The 19,365-nt window shown below is 45.2% G+C and overlaps 1 protein-coding gene across 2 annotated transcripts in view; it reads right to left on the bottom strand.

Moving 5' to 3' along the window:
* Positions 1 to 19,365, bottom strand: part of LOC138582601 (septin-7-like) — a 403,409-nt gene that overhangs the window by 51,892 nt on the left and 332,152 nt on the right. For both annotated transcript variants that reach the window (XM_069654032.1, XM_069654023.1), the window contains one exon: positions 1,559 to 1,694. In XM_069654032.1, the coding sequence (XP_069510133.1) occupies positions 1,559 to 1,694 (136 nt within the window). The remainder of the gene's footprint in view (positions 1 to 1,558; positions 1,695 to 19,365) is intronic.

Below are 19,365 nucleotides of genomic sequence, written 5' to 3'. Positions count from 1 at the left end.
AATCTCCCTCAACTTGTGGCAGTTTTAACTTGCCAGTAAGGTGGTATTGTTGGCAATTCTTGCTTGAAAAGCCGCTGAGGTGGCTACTTTGCTCCCGCGAGGGCAAAGCCTCTTGCTCTCTTCATAGGGTGCGCTTCTGATGAAACTAGAGGTGTTCCTGCCCTTTTCCGTATTGTGGTCACTACTAGTGAATCTGGTTTTAATTGACCCCCGATGTACAGGGGGTCTATGGGCGCAGGGCAGAAAATCTTTTCAATACACGGGTTCACCACCCACGTTGTTGACTGGGAGTTTCTAGAGAGGGCTGAATTCTTCTCTGTATAGACTGAAGAATGGGTATAAATTGGGATACAGCCTTTTTGTCCCACAATATGTCCTTTACGAAATACTTGTCCAATTGCATTGCCCGAGTCTGAATCTGGAAAGGTTTTGCTGCTTTTATGAGCACATCATTAAATTGAAATTGGTCGTCCACCGGTGAGTCTGCCAGCGGCGGGTCTAGCTGATCAGGAGAGGGTAAGACGTAAACGTGTTCTTCACCCTCATCGTAGTAAGGGTCTTCCTCCTGTGGGGTATCCTGCTTCTCAGAGTCTGTATTGGGATCATAAAGATCATATTGGTCTCGGTCTTGCTGAGAGGTAACTAGGAGGGTGTCTGGATGTGCCCTTTTTGCTGAGGGTTGTGAAGACGTGGCGCCACTAGTTGGTGGTGTGTTCTGTAAGCGCTCCATAGCCTGGGGATTTTTATCAAAGAAGTCTCTCATGAAGGACATGCGTCGCATCACTCGATCAATGTCTTCAGAGGAACTTGGTATAATCTTAGGAGTGAGGCATTTCTGGGGTAGGCTGCCCTTTGTTCTTCATAGCTGCTGCTATAAAACCCTCCCCTTCTCCTTATGTGGTGCACTCACTTTCTCCCTATGGGAATGGTGACTGAAGTGTTTTTTTAAAGTTCTCCCTTTAAGGAGAGTCACTGGGACATGTTTTTTCACCAAATGGGATATTTTCGAAGTCTGGGTGTTTTTGCCGATTTCGCCGTTAATGTTGATTGTCGAATTTTGGCAGACAGGAGGGCCGGAGGCGCGTCTTCCGATGCCCGGCTTTCGGCTGCTGTATTTGACACGGCATCCGCGTCGCCTTTGTCTTGAGACTTTGGGGGCCTGTCGTGGGGCAAACAAGATCTCAAGTGCCCAGAGGACAGGAAACGAGTGAACCTTCCGCTTGATGCCGTGTAGACAATGTCGTCGACTTTCGTCCATGGGGTATGTGTTTTGTGTGGGCTGTTTTGTGAGTGCTACTGCTGCCGGGCGTCGTCCCCGCAACAGCGCCACCGGCCGGTCTGATGGGGTCAGGGCTAGCAGCTTGATTTCTTGAGCAATTAGGACGTCCCTGCCTCCAAACCCCCAACTCTTCAGAGACCATATCCTTCCACCTGACCTGGTCCATCCATTTACAGAATTAAGAGGTTGCTTCAAGCATTTAGCAACTGGCACTATGGTGGGGGAGTAAGTTTAGGATTAGGCTAATAAAAAATAAAAAAACAATGTTGCAGCACTCACCTCTGCCTCAGAGTCCTTCAATTTCTGCTTCTTTTCTTTGACCTTCATCTCAAAGACCTGCTCCATTTCTGTCTCCATTTTCTTCATTTTGGACACATGTTCTCTTCGCTCCTCCTCCATTTGAGCAAGGGGACTCCTAGGGAACAGGAAAAGCATAGTAAACAAATGTAAGTAGTCAAGATGGGGACATCTGTAGAAGCTCTGGGTAACACCAATGTATTACAAACCATTTCACACAGGTTAGCCACTTGCCACGATGGACAAAGTATAAAAGCCACCACAATGAGAGACTTTTGCTTAGTTAGGTTCCCAATTCCTCCTCTATTGTGTGCCCAACCAAATCAACCAGACATGCAACATTAAAATCTGTGGGGGGGGGGAGGGGGGTTTCGAGACCACGGACAGCCAGCCTCCCAGTTTGAACGGATTCTCGCAGGCAGACTGGAAGACAAAGGGCTGCAGAGTTTTGGACTCCTCCCTCGCTACTGCCTTCACAGACAGTCTGGAGCCTTGGCAGGCTTGACCGAGGTCTCTCTCTGAAGATAGAAATCCTACAAAGTAATGTCCCACCCTGGAGGGCAGGTGAAAGACCAAGCAGGGACAAGAAGCGCAAACATGGCAAAAAAGTTGGTCTTCTAAAGAAAGCAAAAAAGAAGGTATTTTGGTGAAATAGGCACCCATGGCCTTTACCACATCTGTGAAAACAGCCCACAGTAAAGGTGCACCGAATTTGTAAAAAGGTTCACTGCCACCAGCCATTTAAGTTAAGCTTGTCCCTGTAACATAATTGGTACAGTGCTAGTGAGAAAGGGGATACATTGCATCGCCCCCAGCCCTCCACATGAGGTGGGGGTTGCTGGTTTTCACCTAACAAAATGTAGAAGGGATACAAATATCCTACCATTGGGAACTGTAGTTCCGACAAGGATAGCCAGAGAAAGTAAAAGGGGAGCCCAAAGGGCAACCCTGTAACAATAAAAAGGCATATACCAAAAGTTGTCAAAGAGGTTAATTAAAAGGACACTGGAGAGTTTCAAAAAGGACGCCCATAAAAGAGTAAAAGGCTCTGTTAGTGTGGAAAAAGGTTCCCACTCATTGAGGTATAGGGAAAGATAACGAACCATTCCAGCAAAAAGTGATGGGGTTCTCACAAATGAGGCAGATTTAGCTCTTAAGTTAAAACCTTACTTAACAGACTATAACCATTGTTCCCCAGTGGGTGCCATTCAGGTCTCTGCATCCTTGCCTCATGTTTGTGGACCTTAAGGTGGGTACTACTGACAAACGGCCCTTCGTCTCCCTGGGTCAGTAGCCTGATGCCACCACCCTCTCCCCAGACTACACAATAATGGTTGGTGGATGTGCACTAATAGTTGCCAAATGAGTTGTAGCCATTTTTTCCACACAGGAAGCCTTTTCCTTCCTGAAGGCCCACAAAATGGATTCTCAGGTATTATGAAATGCTATCTACTAAACCAGAAAAAAGCACAGCCAAACCAATGCACCAAATGCACCTGCAACCAACCCACCCACCCACTCACTCTTCTATCTCTAAAAATAAAAGGCCAAAGAATCCAGTCAAGCCCCATGGAACCTATGAGGACGACCAAGGATGGAAATGGCTCCAGCGTTTTCTACCTAAAACTGGTCTTATAAATTGAAGTCTTATCTATCCCAAGCTGGAACTCAAAGGGGCTTCTCCCATTTACTTCAAACATCAGGTTACTTGACCAAGTTAACTGCCTATGACATTTTTATCCTACAGGAGACTCGTGCCTCATTCCATATCAAGGTCGATGGCTACACTATATACCAGTCATTTGCATCAAGGGGCTTTAGAGGAAGGCCTAAAGGTTGTCTACCGATTGGTATCAAGAGCGATATCGTCTCTACATTGATCTTGCCTCGCGATCCGGGAGGAAATGTACTGGCAGTTGAAGTTACATTTGTTCAAGATGGGGTGTGTACATTTCTGCCGATTGCCAATATATACGATCCACCAGGCGATCAGGTCTCTCAATCAGTAACCGATTATCTAGATACTATTCTAATACAGTGGGGGTAGGGGGGACTCCTAGTTGATAATCCAGTGCTGATTTGTGGTGACTGAAACGCTAGATGTGTGGATAAGAAAAGTGGACTGAAGTACAAAAACGTCAATGCAAAAAGCACAATGCAACTACCAAAGCCCAACGATCGTGGTGCCCAATGGTTACCATACCTAACCGAATGGAAATTGACACTACTAAACGGAAGAACATCAGGGGACTGCCTCAGCGCCCCCACGTGGTACAGTGTTAAAAAATCTACACTGGGCTACTTTAGTAGTAACAATCCCCTGTTTGAAATGGTGCAAACTATGAACGTTACGCCAAACAAACAGTGATCATTCTACACTATCATCGGAACTAAATCTGGGGGAAGGTGGAATAGGAACACAAGTGTGTGGACGATTAAATGTAAACACAGCAGGAAACCGCCTTAGATGGTGACGTACCAGAATTGACAAACTGTGTTCCTTTATCTTTGCAAGTTTTGATTGGCGAATGTTAAAGGGCATGAAAGCATACAAGATTGAAACTTGGCTGAGTGATATTGCGCATAGAGTGGCTAGGAGTGATATTGTACCAGCCATAAACAGTGGAGTGAGAAAGCAATAGAACTTTGACATCGAGATTCGGAATGCTAAACGTTGCAAGAGGAGGGCTATTAGAAAGATCAAAGCTAAGTCTAAAGGCAGTGAGCAGCTTAAAAAAACTGCTGTTGAAATAGCAACCATCACCAAAAACTCTAGAAATTGACTAAAAAAATGCATAAAACTAGCAAAACCAGAAAATCCTGGGAAAAGGGTTTGCATATTTTTCTAAAAAGGGATTGTCGTAAGATGGGATATGCTGACGCCGTCAAAGTATGTAACAGATGCAAAGTTAATAAATCCCATTGCAGGGCACATCTGGGATGCTTATGTAAATAAGAAATGTCTAACCCATACCTCTACTGTTGTGCACAGAGACCCAAATGAACCTTGGGAGTGGGATGCAAAAGGTAATTGTCAAACTGAAGGCCTTGAGATCCCCTGGGCCGAACGGCCTCACAAATGAGATTCTAAAGCCGATCCAGAAAACTGGGCGCAGGTTCTGTTAACACTGTTTGCCCGAGTATGCAGAGAGCGCTCAGTGACGCCCTCATGGCAGCAGTCTGTGTTTGTACCTGTGCATAAGAAAGGTGACCGGTTGGAGGTGAACTACAGACTGCTATTAATGTTGGACGTCACCAGGAAGCTATTTGCCCCATTAGTACTGCAGGAACTGACCAAACGGGCCGAAAGGAATTTATTCTCCACCCCTTCCAGAGAGGTTTCCGGGATGGTTCTGCAACTACACATAATATCAGAGCCCTAGACCATTTTATACAAAAAGCACGCAGCAAGGATGCCCCAGCTTTATACATTTTTTTACGTTGATTTCAAATCGGCCTTTGATCAGGTAAACAGGGCTACTCTGTGGGCTAAAATGCAGAAGATGGGCTGCCCTGCATAGTTGCTCCAGATGGTTATTGAATTACAGATCCTCATCCCCCTTTCGGGCAATTTCACTACGGATACAGCTTTAGTAAACAAAATGTACACCCTCATTCAGGCACGGATGGCAGCCCATGGCCTCTGCCTGAATGACGGAAAAATGGATCCTCATTCTAGGCTCACCCAACAACCTAAAAAACTGGATTCCAACTACAGCTCCTTCAATATCGATGGCAATATAATCCCCGTCGCCAAAGAGGTGAAAACCCTCAGTTTCTATTTGGACTCCACTTTTTCCCTAAGTGAACTCCCAGACCTCATCCACAGCCTATACAGGTAAACTTATTAAAGCATGCAGACCCTTCCTCTCACCAGCTAGCTGCACTATCCTAGCCAATGCACTAATCCTCTCAAAACTGGATTACTGCAATGCACTTTATGCAGGCACAAATACATACATCATCAAACTTCAAACCCTACAGCTAGAGAGCACATCTCGAATGTGCTGAGAAAATACAACTGGCTAAAAATTAGCGATAGGATCACCTTCAAAATTGTCACACTAACATTCAAATGTCTGAACAATGCAGCCCCCCCCATACCTTAGGGATAGAATAATAAGAAAAACCACTGCACGACCAACCAGAACAGCCAACTCTTTCTGCCTCCAAACCCCTAGAATCCGACAAAAAAAAAAAAAAAACGGGAGGTAATAGCTTCCCTGTGCAAGCAGCCCAGTACTGGAACGCCCTTCCAGTTGAACTAAGAAGGGACCAGCCCTACAACAGCTTCAGGCACCATACCCGCACCTGGCTTTGAGTCACCAACCTCTGAAACCGGTGACTCTGAGCATTGTGATCCGATGACACACGTACTCCTCCACTCTTGCATGTAAAATGTACATAATGTATTTACTGTATAAAATGTGTTACCTTTCCACCCTTACATGTAAAGAATGTACATAATGTAATTACTGTATACAAGTTATGTTTCCAACAACCTGTAATATGCAACCTGTAACCAAGTTCTAAGCATTCTTGTTACTCTGTGCGCCCAGCTACCCAAGGGTTTTCTGGCGCCCTATAAACAAACAAAACATACTAAACTGTATCTGTGCGATTTATCTGTGGCTACATTTCCAGCGACGGAAATTACTGCATTTAAAAGGTCTGTTTTATTTTTTGGGGGTCAGCTGCGGGGTGTCCCCCGCAACTCCCACTCACTTAACTATAAAGTATGGTGAGGGGGTTTTGCAGGGGACACCCCCGCAGCCGTTTAAATGTTTTATTACCGACCCCACCAAACATACATACCACTAAAGACTTGAACCTTTAGTAGTTAGAACTTTTGGTGGTATGCTTTTTAGGTCTTTTGGTAGGGTCGCTAATTTCAACTCCGTAATTTCATCATATACCTAATAACTGGGCACAAGCGCGTCTATATAACTCTGGAACTACTACAGCAGAGGTATTCATTTTTAGAGGAGTCAAACAAGGATACACTATGGCTCCTTTAATCTATATATATCCCATCTGCCGGGTATACTGGAGGCCAAATGCTTGTGCCCACTGAGAATTGGCACTAGCCCCATAGTTGCAATGTTATACGAAATTAATTATGTTCACGAGAACTATATTCAATATGAAAACATTATGCAACGAGTTGGCGCAGTTCGCAAACAAACCGAGTTGGCGCAGTTCGCAAACAAACACGACCTGACCATAAACCTTGAGAAATCTCAGATTGTGCTAATTATCAAAAAAAAGGTAACCGGGTAAGACTCGAGACCGCCCTAGGCATAGTCAATTACACACCGACCTACAAATATCTGGGAATTGAGGTTGGACTCTCGGGTTATGGCAAAATGGTTGAGAATAAAGTACGAAGATCTAAACAACTCACAGCCCAAATATCAAAAGGTGGCTAAATCCCAGGCAGGGTTCTCACTTGCCGAGTTCATTCTCCTATACAGACAATGTTTTTGTCCAACTATACTATATGGTCTTGAGCCCTTGACATTACAGGACCCAACATGGTTGGACAGGATTGAAGGTGCCTTTTGGCAAATGATAATAGGCTTCCAGCCCTCGTGTCCAGTTCAACTGGTTCGTTTGAAACTGAGTCTTAAATCATTGCAGGTCCTGGTACACAGGGGTAGAGGCCCGTTTTACATAAAAATCAAAATGAACCCTTAATGTGGGCTGCTGAGATGATTGGGTGGTATCCAAGAGCGAAAGCACAGTGTGGGGAAAAAGAGCCTATGATGTGCTGATGAAGGAGCTTTTTGAACAGCTTGAGTGGTGGCAGGACTTTGTGATCTACAGGAGTCAGGGAGTGAGAGTAAGGACTTTCAAAAAGAAGCTGAATAGATGGGATTGGCAAAATAATTATTCCCATCTAGAGGAATTGAAAAGTTGTGAGGTCCTAGCCAAGATATCTCACACATCTGAAATCTATTAATATGCCCAACCCTGAAGTAAGGTGCTTCCTGTTGCTCCTAAGAATAAAACTGCCAGTGCTGTCTGTTCGTGGCATACAATTGGGTTTAAATTCCAGAGCGCGTTTCTGTTGTATATGTAGGCCACTACATGTGCCAGGGTCAGTTAAACATGTTCTTACAGAGTGCGTGAAACGGGCCCAGTGTACACGTGTAACCCAGGCAAGTGTGTCTCTGTACGACACAATCAAAAGCGAAACCTTTTGGTCATTGTTTAAACGTACAATCTATGACTACCCAACTGGCACTGTATCGTAATTGGAAACATGTAAAAGAATGTTTATATCCTAAGGCCCAAACTGTAAGATACACCCCCACCACAAAACGGCATGATTTAAGCCACTCTGTCTCTCTCTCGGTTTGCAGCAGAGTAGCAGAAACAGGAAGGATTCAACCCACTTGTTTACCCATCATTAGGAAATGTAGGTCCTTTTGGGAAACATTTATATATGTATCGAAGTATGTGTGTGTGCTTGTCTGCTCAGTTTGTCTGGTGTGTGCATGCTCCTGATTCACTATGGCTTACGCTGATATTGTTACGATTAATATTTCATTAATATGAACTATTGAGTATGTGTAGATTTTAGCGTTTTAGCCGGTTCTTAGTTTTAGTTTGATGGTAAATAATGAAATTGGTTGATGTTAAGTAAGCGGTTTTTCTTATACGGTTAAATTAGGAGGTCACGACGATTAAGTTGCCATGTAATGTCTCTATGTCAAGATTATCATTATTTGTGTAAAGCTCTTTTGAGTTAAATCACAATAAAGATTATTATGAAATTCCGTGTCCGTGCAAGTGTACTTTGTTATAGCTACCATATTTTGATCAAGCAAATCAGGTACACGTCTAGTTTTAACTGCTAAACCAGACAACTTTTGTAGGGACACAACCAAAAACCTTTAGGTGGTGTCCCAAACAATGAAGGCCAAATGTGGCATTTTAAAGAACATTTCTCAGATTCTGCAGAATTAAAATATTAGATTTTTAGGAATTGATCCATTCCAGTGATATTTTTGGTATGTCAAACAGTACCACAAGAATTATCCATGAATGTATCTCAATGTCAATTATGTGCCGACGGTAGAAATGTTTGTAACTGGCTCAGGCATGTTTGTGTTACACCCCCAGAATATTGGATTCCCCAAAACTATATGCACATTTAAAACATTGAAAAAAAGCAGAACCAAAGACCCACCAGTGTCATTGTAAACATCCTCAAGTAAACCGTGTGCTTTTTTTCTTGAATCATTGCATCTTAGGAATATAGGAAACATCTATTCAGACAACTGCACATTTCAATGTATTTAGTAACAGAAGTATGAATATATGTTTTATCTTTTGCTGAATCCACCACAGGGACTTCACCATCCTTGCCCCGAGCTCCCGATTACAGAGTATTGATCATGGTGCCGGCAGGGCCTTTTCAAACATGGCTGCCGGCATTCCTGGCTCCAGCATGATGCATACCTGCATCACATCGAGGTCTGCCCGAATTGCCTAATCGTGCCTTCATTACAACATCCGGAACGGCAGGCGATGCCGGCCCCGGCCACCTTGGAGTCTCCTTTAATGGTCAGGGCTTTCCCCGCCTGGCCCTGTCCGGTCCTGGGAGGGCCCCCGGCTCCTACCTCAGAAGCCTGAGCCTCCACCTGCCTTTCACCCAATCCAGTGGGCGAGCCCCTCAATCTTCTCATGCCTCTGCATAATACAGACACTCTGCGGCCACTCCATATTCCCCTTGAAAAGTGCCCCCCTCCCCACTCCCAATCATCTCTGGATGTGGCCTCCACCGTTCTGATCCTACGGCATAGCCACGTGTTCTCCTGTTCACCCTTCGCAACTGCTGCAGTGCTCATGCCCCCCCCCCATTTCAGTAGCCCGATTTGTGCATGATCAATCTAATGTCTCGCAGTTGCACATCACTCCCCGCATCACACAGGTTGCGTGCACTCTGCATTTACACCAACTATCACAGCCCCATTACCCTTCCACAACTCAATTGCATCTTTTCCTCGCCTACCTAAAGTGTGCCCATGTACCCATGTTGATTCTGCCATCACTCGGCTTGCTTACCAGACTGAATTGTACTACTAAGGAAACCTGTTCTCCACTTAGCACAGGTGTTCCTTTATATTTCTATTGCCGACTAGTTCTGAACTAGTCTAATCTCAGCCTGATCTTTTTTGTTACTTAGACCACCTATTCCATCTGCATGCTCATCAACTGCTTGCTCCATTTAACTTGTGATGCCTTCCACCGCTTCAGATACTTAACCTGGCTTGTTCTTAATCTGAGAGCTATATTTAAAGTTGCATTCTGACTTTATATTGAAAATTGATTCTAGATGTTTCTGGACTGGCAGGCTTTACTTAAAAGTTGCTTGCAGTCTTTATTTTTGAAAAACAAATTCATTTGCTCCAAATCCTCGGGCTGTGCCAAATACTAGGCTTTTATACTTTGTTGCGAAATTCAAATCTGAGTGCCATTTTAAAATACTGCTGTGTCTACTTCTATGCCTTTTACCTTTACTTCCACTATCACTCTGGATGCTCACTTTACTGGCTGTGCCTTCATATGGTGAAACATGTGTGCTCCCCTCTCCTTTTGTAACCTAGGCCCTACCCCAGATTACCCTTTGTTGTACTTTTCATTGTTGCATCCGACTCTTCCTCTCCCGACTTGCTGCTAGGCCACCTGGTGAACTTCTTGTGCAGCTCCCTATATCCACCCTCCATCGCCCACCCTCCAACTATAGCTCTCTCCATCTACTCTAACTGCTACTCTACCACCTCTCTCTCGAAGGCTGGAAGGAAAACATTTAAGAAAGATCTCCTGGCTTCCAACCCAGGATTGCCTATTGCGGACACCTATATGAGTCTTCCAGGCAGACTTTCACAGACATCCTCTTTGCTGTCGCCTCCCCTGACCTATGAACTCCCCATATGGTCTCTATCGACTCCATTTTTCATCCTTGCCCATTAATTGTGGAACCAGATGGGAAGTCCTCTGCACTTCCCATCATCTAGGTGCATCATTAATGTGTACCTGAATGGTACCATCATGGCCCGGGGCTCTCTGCCCAAACACCACCTTCTTGATAGGCGACGTCTTTCTCATCAACTTCCTTCTCCTGCCACTCCACCCTCAGCCACCCCTCTGGCCTCTATTCGCCCCACTGACTGGTGTACCCTGCCCTGTATGCCTCCTCTAAGACCTTCAAAGGTGGCAACCAGCGTCACCTTGCTACCCTCAACTCTCGCTCTGTCAAGCACTCTTCTGATATCAATCACCTCCTTGGAACATTTTGATCTGGATGTCCTCGCTCTCACTGAGACGTGGTTCAGTGCCAGCTCTGTCACTGCTTTTGACACCACCGTTCCTGAGGGTTCCAAGATCCTCTGCAAGCCCAGGTCTAACCGGTATGGAGGCAGAGTAGCCCTTGTCTTCCCAGAATGGGTCCCTTCATTCCCACTCAATCCAACTCCTCCTTTAAATGTCTTGCCTGCAAGCTTTGCGTCTCGCCTATCCTATTGCTCACTCTCGCTACCATACAGGCCCTGGGCCGAACTCGCCTCTTCGCTTCTGACCTCTACCTCCAAGCTTCTCCTCAGAGACTTCAATATTCACCTTGATGGTCTTGATGCAGCCACTTTACTTCTCCGCAACCTGTGACTCTTTGTGCCTTACCATTCTTCCTTCTGGCCCAATCCACTCAGCCGGGCACACCATGGATGTGCTCATCTCAGCGGATATCCCATTCTATAACCCGGTCACTACTACGCTCTCCTGGTATGATCATGCTCTTCTCTCTTCCCATCTTGAGCTCCTGGGATCCTCGGCTAAGCCTCTTCCCGCACTGCCAGCCTTCTTCTCTGTCATTCGACTGATAACGAGTGTCAGTAGTTACCGTTGCTGTCTCCTTCATTCCCCCCATGGCCATCCCTGCTATGGACTCACACTGACTCAGCTCTTGCTAACCTTCACCTCTCCTTCTCCAACAGCCTTGACGATCCTGGCCCCTGCCATGAGAATCCGCATGAAGCCTGGTTCTAAGTACAATAGTTGGTATGATTTCAACCTAGCCGCCCTGAAACGCAAGTACAAAGTCACAGAACGGAAGTGGTTGGCTTCTAGCATATCCTCTGACAAACTGGCCTGCCGCCTGCTACAAAGGCAATACAGACTCTCCATCCGCTCCAAGAAACAGGTCCATATCCAAGCCTGCATCTCTAGGGCCACAAAACATGGGTAAACTTTTCAAAATCTGTAAGGAACTTGCCAATCCTACTGCAGTCTCCACTTCCCTTTCTTCCCAGGCCCGCTGCACAGCTTTGGCCTCCAATTTCACAACCAAAACCCAGGACATCCTGTCCTCTCCCCGCTCATGCACCAGGCCTCCCTTGGCTGTCCTCCCTCTTTGCCCCCCTTTCTCCCATACCGCCTGATGAGATCACTAAGACAGTTTGCTCTATGAAAGTCGTCTCCAAACAGCTGCTTCCCTGCTACTCTAGAACTATAAAGGACATTTGCTCTCTCGCTCCCTCCTTGGCCAAGTTCTGTAACCACTGTTGCCACTGGCACCTTCCCATTACCGCTCAAGCACACCCTTGTGCACCCCATACAGAAAGTCATCTGCGGAACCTACCTGCCCAGCTTACTACTGTCCTATCTCCACTACCCCCTACTAGGCCAAACTCTTGGAGAAGTTGGTCATCACTCACCTTAACCACCACACCAAATCGGTTGGTTGTCTCTACGACCATCAGTCTGGATTCAGAGCAGCCAGAGGCATGGAAACGGCTCTCCCGAACACCCGTGATGACTTGCTCTCAAACCTAGATTCCAACTCTCCTTCCGTTCTCCTCCTCGATCTGTCCTCGGCCTTTGACATGGTCAATCACTCCACCCTCACGAACCGGCTTTGTGATACCCTCGGTATAACGGACTGGGCACTGAATTGGTTGACCCCTTTCCTTTCATATTGACCCTCCAAAGTTCAACTGGGTCCTTTCATCTCCTCATTCTCTACTTGCAGCGTCTGTCAGGGTTCATTCTCTTGCTTTTAAATATTTACCTTCCACCTCTTGCCTACCTCAACTCCACCTTCTCCCCTCATTTCCAGTGTTATGCTGATGACTCAGCTCTCCTTTAAGCCTCCCTCTTCCCCGTCCCCTCTCATTCCCGACCGCCTTACTGGTATTCAGGCATGGTGTGCTGCTAATGATCTCTGCCTTAATGCCAGTAAGACTGAGATCCTTCTCATTGGGACTCCTGTCTCCTCCTTCCCTCCTACTCTCTGGCCACCCTACCTGGGGCCCCTCTCATCACCCTTGTGTGAGGCCAAAAACCTGGGTGTCACCTTAGACTCCTCACTCTCCTTCTCTCCTCGTATCACTGACCTTCCCAAGAAAGCCCGTTAGATAAGAATTTGTAGAGTCCAACTGGTGTGGGACTTTACAAAACTTCTCTCTTGGTATTAGGTAACCCACCTTTTAATATAGGTCTACTACACAAGTTGTTAGAGTGACTGAGCAGACAGGTTTATCTAAAGAGGGGTAAAGTGAGCTGTACAATGAAATTAGTAAATACAGGTATCCAAGTAAACACACATTTAAAGTTATAGTATACACATTTATTTATATATATAAACACAAGGATAATAAATCTTTAAAAAATCAGCAATAGTAACATTAATCCCAAAGTTATGATTCAGTTCAACAATATAGTAGGTGCGGAAGATCGAGATAGAGACATTACAGTATATAGTTTTAAGGAGGGAAAAGTTAGTCAGATCAGAACATACGCTGTAAGTAGAAAACCAAATTCTCCCAGAGGGATGCAGGCAGTCTTTCATCCCCGCAATAATAGTGTTCAAAAATTAAAACCTGTAAGGGAACAAGTGCTGGCAAAGCCAATAGGTTCAGAAGGGGGCCTTTAGGGAGCCAGGACAGCCAAAGTCAATGTGCCAGTTCAAAGTTTGGATCGTCTTTTCTTAGAAAACGTTTTAAAATAGTCAGTAGTTCAATAGAAAATCACTGAAGCTCAAGAGGAGCCACCTTGAAGAAGTACGAGCTGGGAGGACAATATAGGTGAGTTGAGCTGAACTCCAAAGGGTTTAAAATAGCACTCCCCAAGGTAGGAAGCACCACAATTGGCAAAAGGTAGATGTACCCCAAACCCCACAGTACCCGAGAACTGAAGAATTGGTTCCAGCTGGGTGCATTCCTGTTGCAGTGTAGCAGACCCTTGTTCCTGGTTCTTGGTCATGGTGATGAAAGGGAGGACGTCTGGTGGACTTCTGTGGAAGCACTCGAGGGTGACTCGGTAGCAATGGATTCTCCTTGATTCAGCTGCCTTTTGTGGTTTTGGTGCCTTTTTCTCAGCGCCAAAGAAGTACAAACAGCTCCGTTTGGAAGTTAATTAATACCTCGGTCCTGGACTCTGGTGAGAGGACACTGGATGAAGATTTCCTGCTTCTGTAGAGTCCTCTGGATACCCACGAAGTTTTGGACGGATTCGCACTTCTGAAGACAATGCACTCAATGATCGTCAGGGGTCCCCGGGCATTGGGATTGTGCAGCCTTGGAAAGTCAAAGCAAGTCGGGGGTTGCGCCAAAACAAAGCTTGTATCAAGGTTAGTTGGTTCTACTAGCCCAAGGGAGGAAGTCATCCCTTGCTGGTCTTCCCAGTCCAATGAAAACGGGGTCAGCACAGCTGCAAGGCTTCACCGGGCACTTCGCGGTCCAGGAGTATGCTGCTGGTGTCTCTTCACGTCTCCTTCGCCGGATGTTTCCTCCAGTGGTCGACTCTTGCCTCTAGTCCCAAAAACCTTGCCTTTTAAGCAAGTTCCCATTCATTCACAGCACTAGGTTGCCAATCACCCAGCAGAGTGGCTCTCCTCCCGGACAGCCAGCCGGCCAATCAGAACTGGTTTCACTCCGGCACACCTGGAGACAAAGGACAGGGAGAAGTTTCGGGACACTCCCTCACTTCCTGCCTTTCCAGACACTGGAGCCTGGGCGGGCTTCAGGGCTGATGCCCACCAAAGGCAAAATGCACAAACGACTCAAACCCGATTCAAACAGAGTAAAAGCCCAGAAGGAACCAACTGACGAGAATTGGCGAGAAAAGAAGACAGGGGGCCATTTTGGGAAAATGGTCACCCTTGGGTGCTGTACTGCAGCTGAGAAATCAGCCTGTAGATACATGGCACACGGTAGTAGAAAAAGAAACCACTGCCACCAGCCATTCAAGTTAGTCTAACAGAAGGTTACATGAGAAGTGGCATAAGGAGTTACTATGCAACCTCCCCCACCCCCTGCCAGCATTCCACATAAGGTGGTGTGTGCTGGACTAACAAAAGAAAAGACAGACAGGAGTCCTCTTACTATTCTTGGGAACAGTAGTTCACCCAAGAAAATGGAGTTCAACATTAAGGAGTCCAAGGGACTTCCCTGTGGCACTGCACAAAAGGTGCTGTGTGTCACAATGCAAAAATCAGATGCCTATGGCGTTTACCAGACTATTAAAACAGTAAGGAACACAAAAATCATAGTCGAAAAAACAAAACAAATTAGTGCGTAAAAAGTCCCACTCTGGAGTAAAAATTAAAAAGCCCTGAGTCCAGAAAAAGAGTTGTAGGGGATTGGGTTGGGGAGGATTCTCTAAGGTTAAAGGAATTGGCACAGAAATGAACATTCTCCTTAACAAGGCCCACTTTCAGCTTCACCTCCTCAAAGGCATTATCCCTTTTCTCACCTCCCCCCAGAAACTCACTGTCTCCAGAGCTCTGGTTCTCTCCAGGCTGGATTACTGTAACAGCCTCTTCCTTAATCTTCCTCTTTCCTGCCTCCGCCCTCTTCAACTAATCCAGAATAGGACTGCAAGACTCATCCTTGGCCTCAAGCCCAGGGACCCAATCTCTCCAGCCCTAAAATCTCGCCACTGGCTCCTGGTGGTTGCAAGGATCAAATTCAAGACACTCTGCATCATCCACAAGGCCTTCTGGGGCCTGGGACATTGCTACATCCAACGTTCTTCCTAAATACCTCCCTGCTAGAGAGTCCTTCAGTCTTCTATTTCAAACTCTCTGCAGATCAGATGTGTCTCTAAGCAGAGAGACGGTGGTAGATGTCTCCGAAAGGAGCCTCCCTCTGGAACAGCCTCCCTGGCCCTCTGTGACTTGAGCCGTATCTCCTTAAGTTCCGGAAACTTCTCAAGATCTTCCTTTTCTTCTCCTTCCCTCTCTCCCTCCCTCCCTCCCTTGCTAGTCTCCACCTGCCGCTGCAACTGGTTCCCTGTCTCCCCTATGAGACTACTGGAGCCAGTACCTCCTTCGACCAATCTTCCCCTTACCAGCACTTGCCCTCGGGCACCCACCCTTGACTAGCCTACTGAGTCTGGTCCTCCCCCGTCCTAGCACTAGTTGACCCCCACCCCTGGTTCCCCCATGCACTGGCCCAGCCCCTGCCCCCCCCATGCACTTCTCCCTCTTTCCCTCGCTTCTCTTTACTGCACTTTGCATGATTCGAATGAGACCAGCCCTAGTAGGACTGTTCTTGTCATTTTTCTCCTCTATCCCCCTACCCCATTCACCTTCTGTCTTGTGGCACCTGGACACACTTTTTGCTGTAAAGGCGCCATACAAATGTTCAATAAATAAAGAGCAATCGTATTTTAAATATACAGCCTTGTTTATCCCAAAGGTTAGATTTGGCTAATTATTGCCTCCTTTAAACTGTTGAATGAATGAAAATAATGCCACCCGATTTATTCTAAGGCATCATGCATGCACTCTTATGGTGGGTTACTGATCATTGGTCTCAAAAACGAGGAGTGGTTTGCTAGCATTGCTTTTTGTTAGGGATGTTTACTGATCTTAAAATATTTCCCAGAGTGTTTGCAGGTTTCAAAATCTGGGACAAATTCAGGGACAGGTTCTGTAAAAATGGATTTCCAACTCTGGAGGTGGATTTTGGGAGGCCAACCTCTTTGGTGAACAATGAAAGACACTAACTTCTAGCCAAGCCCAATCAAGGTAGGAAGCAGAACAGACAGGGCTTAGTCTTGGGAGGCAGTGTGAAAGTGGCCTAGGACTACAATTAGTCCACAACACCAATCCCAGCTAGACAGCCAAGTAAAAACATGTACAATGAGTAGGCTTTTAAGAAAAACACACAACGCAAACAAACCTCTATGCAAATTATGCCACACACTTACATTAAAACATAATATGGCATACATTACTTACCGTAATTGTATTTCTGATGCATGTATCTGCTTAGACTCACATGCTTTGCATAGGCTGACATCTAGTGGTAGCGGCTGCGTATTGCATGACTTATTTTCCAAGTTCGAAAAGGGACATCGACTGGGTGTTTGTAATACTATCCCTAGTGTGACATGTATTGTACCTATAATCCTTCACACATTGAAGTACCTCAGATTGTTTTATTTCTGACATAAGGGAGCATAACATGTATTCATGAACAGAGTACAGAGAAGAACAAGATGTCTATGTACCTTTAACTTCAAGAGGGAGGAAGGGTGGGCGCATGTGGATCAAAGCAGATACAAGCATCAGAAATATGATTATGTTTAGTTATGTATGACTTCTGAGGCTTGTGGATGTGCTTAGAATCACATGCTTTGCATAGACTAACGAGCAGTACCAGGAGAAGGTGGTGGGTTGTTTGAAGGTACAGCAGCAAAAAGAGATCTCAACACCGCTTGTCCAACTTGTGAATCTTGCTTTGAATGTGTTTAAGCAGTAGTGTTGGGTGAATGTGTGAATTGAGCTCCAAGTAGCTGCTTTGCAGCTGCCATTGAAAGGTACATTTGCAAGAAAAGCTAGAGAAGCCCCTGTGCCAAATGCTCTAGATGTGAAAGGTAACGTTTCCTTGGATAAAGAATAACATAATTGAATGCATCTTACAACCCACTTTGAAACAGCTGATTTAGAGACAAGGTCACCTTCTCTTCCAGTCGCTATGGACACAAAGACTGGTCTGTTGTCATTAGAAGGGATGCTCCTGTATTATCTAAACAAGACAAAACCAGTGACACCTAGTGTATGAAGGCTTTTTCAGCTGAATTAGTAGGATTGTGAAAGAAAGCTAAGAGTTTATGGATTGGTTAACATGGAACTTTGAGATACATTTTTGTGAGAATCATGGATGTTTTCGCAGAACCACTTTGTCCTGGTGAAGAACTACAAATGGGTCTTGAACTGAGAGGGCTTGTAGTTCACCATTTCTTCTTATAGAAGTAACAGCCACGAGAAATGCAGTCTTGCAGGTGAGATGTGCAAGACTGATTGTGTGTATTGGCTCAAAAGGGTGACCCATGAGTTTGGTACATACAATATTAAAGTCCCAGCCGGGAGTTGGATTTGCAATTGGGGAGGGTGTAATCTTTTAACCCCTTCCATAAAGGCTTTAATTACTGGAACCTTCCACCAAGACACTTTACTTTGAGAAGTGGTGTATGCAGTTAAGTGCTGCCAAATTAACTGTACGTTAGTTAAGGACTAACCCCGAGTAACAAAGCACTGTGGGATGGTGAGCAGTCAATAGGATTGATGCTGCGTGTCTTGCACCAAATGACAAAACGTTTCCACTTGTTGAAGTAGCAATGACTTGTGTTGGGTTTGCGTGCTTCTTTGAGGATGTACACGCATCTCTGTGGCAAGTTTAAATGTCCAAACTCTAGGACTTCAGGAGTCAAGCTGATAAATTCAGTGTTTGAGGACATGGATGAAGTGTCGTACCCTGGTGCTGAGACAGCATGTTTTAAGGAGATGGAAGTTTGACTGGTGTGCAAAGAAACATCTTGAGTAGGTGTGAAAACCATGGTCGGCGTGCCAAAAATGGCGCTATTAGAATACATTCTACTTCTTCCTGGTGCATCTTTGTTAGGGCAGTATTTCTAAAGTTCAACTAAGGGCTTCATAACACCATATCTGAGTTACAAAACTCCACTCTTTGTATAAGGCGGTACTACTAGAGAACATTTGGTAGCATAGACTGAGCAGCCAGGCTTATCTTAGGGGGGAAGAGAAGTCTGTAGCTTGGTACAAAGATTGCAGCATACATATGGTCCAAAGAAACACTGAAACACTATGTATTGTAAAAATAAAGCCTTTATTTAAATAAAATTAGGCCAAGATAAATCTTGGGGAAGTAATATAACATATCAAACACAATTATATTTTCAAGAGGGGCAAAAAACAACTCAAAGACAAGAACTGTGTGGAACTATTTTAGAAGAGCACCATTGCAATTCAGAAAAAGCACAACCCAGTGTTACAAGTTTTAGAAAGACAACGTATTTCAAGTTAAGTACCCTCCAATTTTTAAGAGCAGCTACAAGCAACTCAAAGACTGTATTGGCTCCAAAATTGTTTTAGAAGTTTACTAAAGCACACCAGGGAAAGCAAAACCCAATAACACACATTCAGAAGAGCACACAGCTAATCATGGTGGGTAAATCCTACTGGAAGGCTTTTACACTCGTTTACTTCAGAAATGATAAAACTCTACCAACTCTAGAAATGTGAACCACAATTCAAGCTAGTAAAATAACTTCTATAGGTTTTAAAGTAGCAACAAGCAACTTCAAGGTAAGTATTAACTTTTAGACACTATGCAACTTATTTGATTGCAGAGATACAGTAACACTAACTCATTTACAAGTAAGTACTTTTAGACTTTGGTATTATTTCCAAACAGAAGCCTTATCACCAAATCTATAACGGTAGTTTTCTCCGAGGCAGAAGAGGGACCCTACTG

The sequence above is a fragment of the Ambystoma mexicanum genome, chromosome 1p, assembly GCF_040938575.1.
Source record: "Ambystoma mexicanum isolate Mex_15411 chromosome 1p, UKY_AmexF1_1, whole genome shotgun sequence".
Taxonomy (NCBI): domain Eukaryota; kingdom Metazoa; phylum Chordata; class Amphibia; order Caudata; family Ambystomatidae; genus Ambystoma; species Ambystoma mexicanum.
Note: the sequence above shows the minus strand (reverse complement) of the source record. Positions and strands in the feature narration are given on the sequence as shown.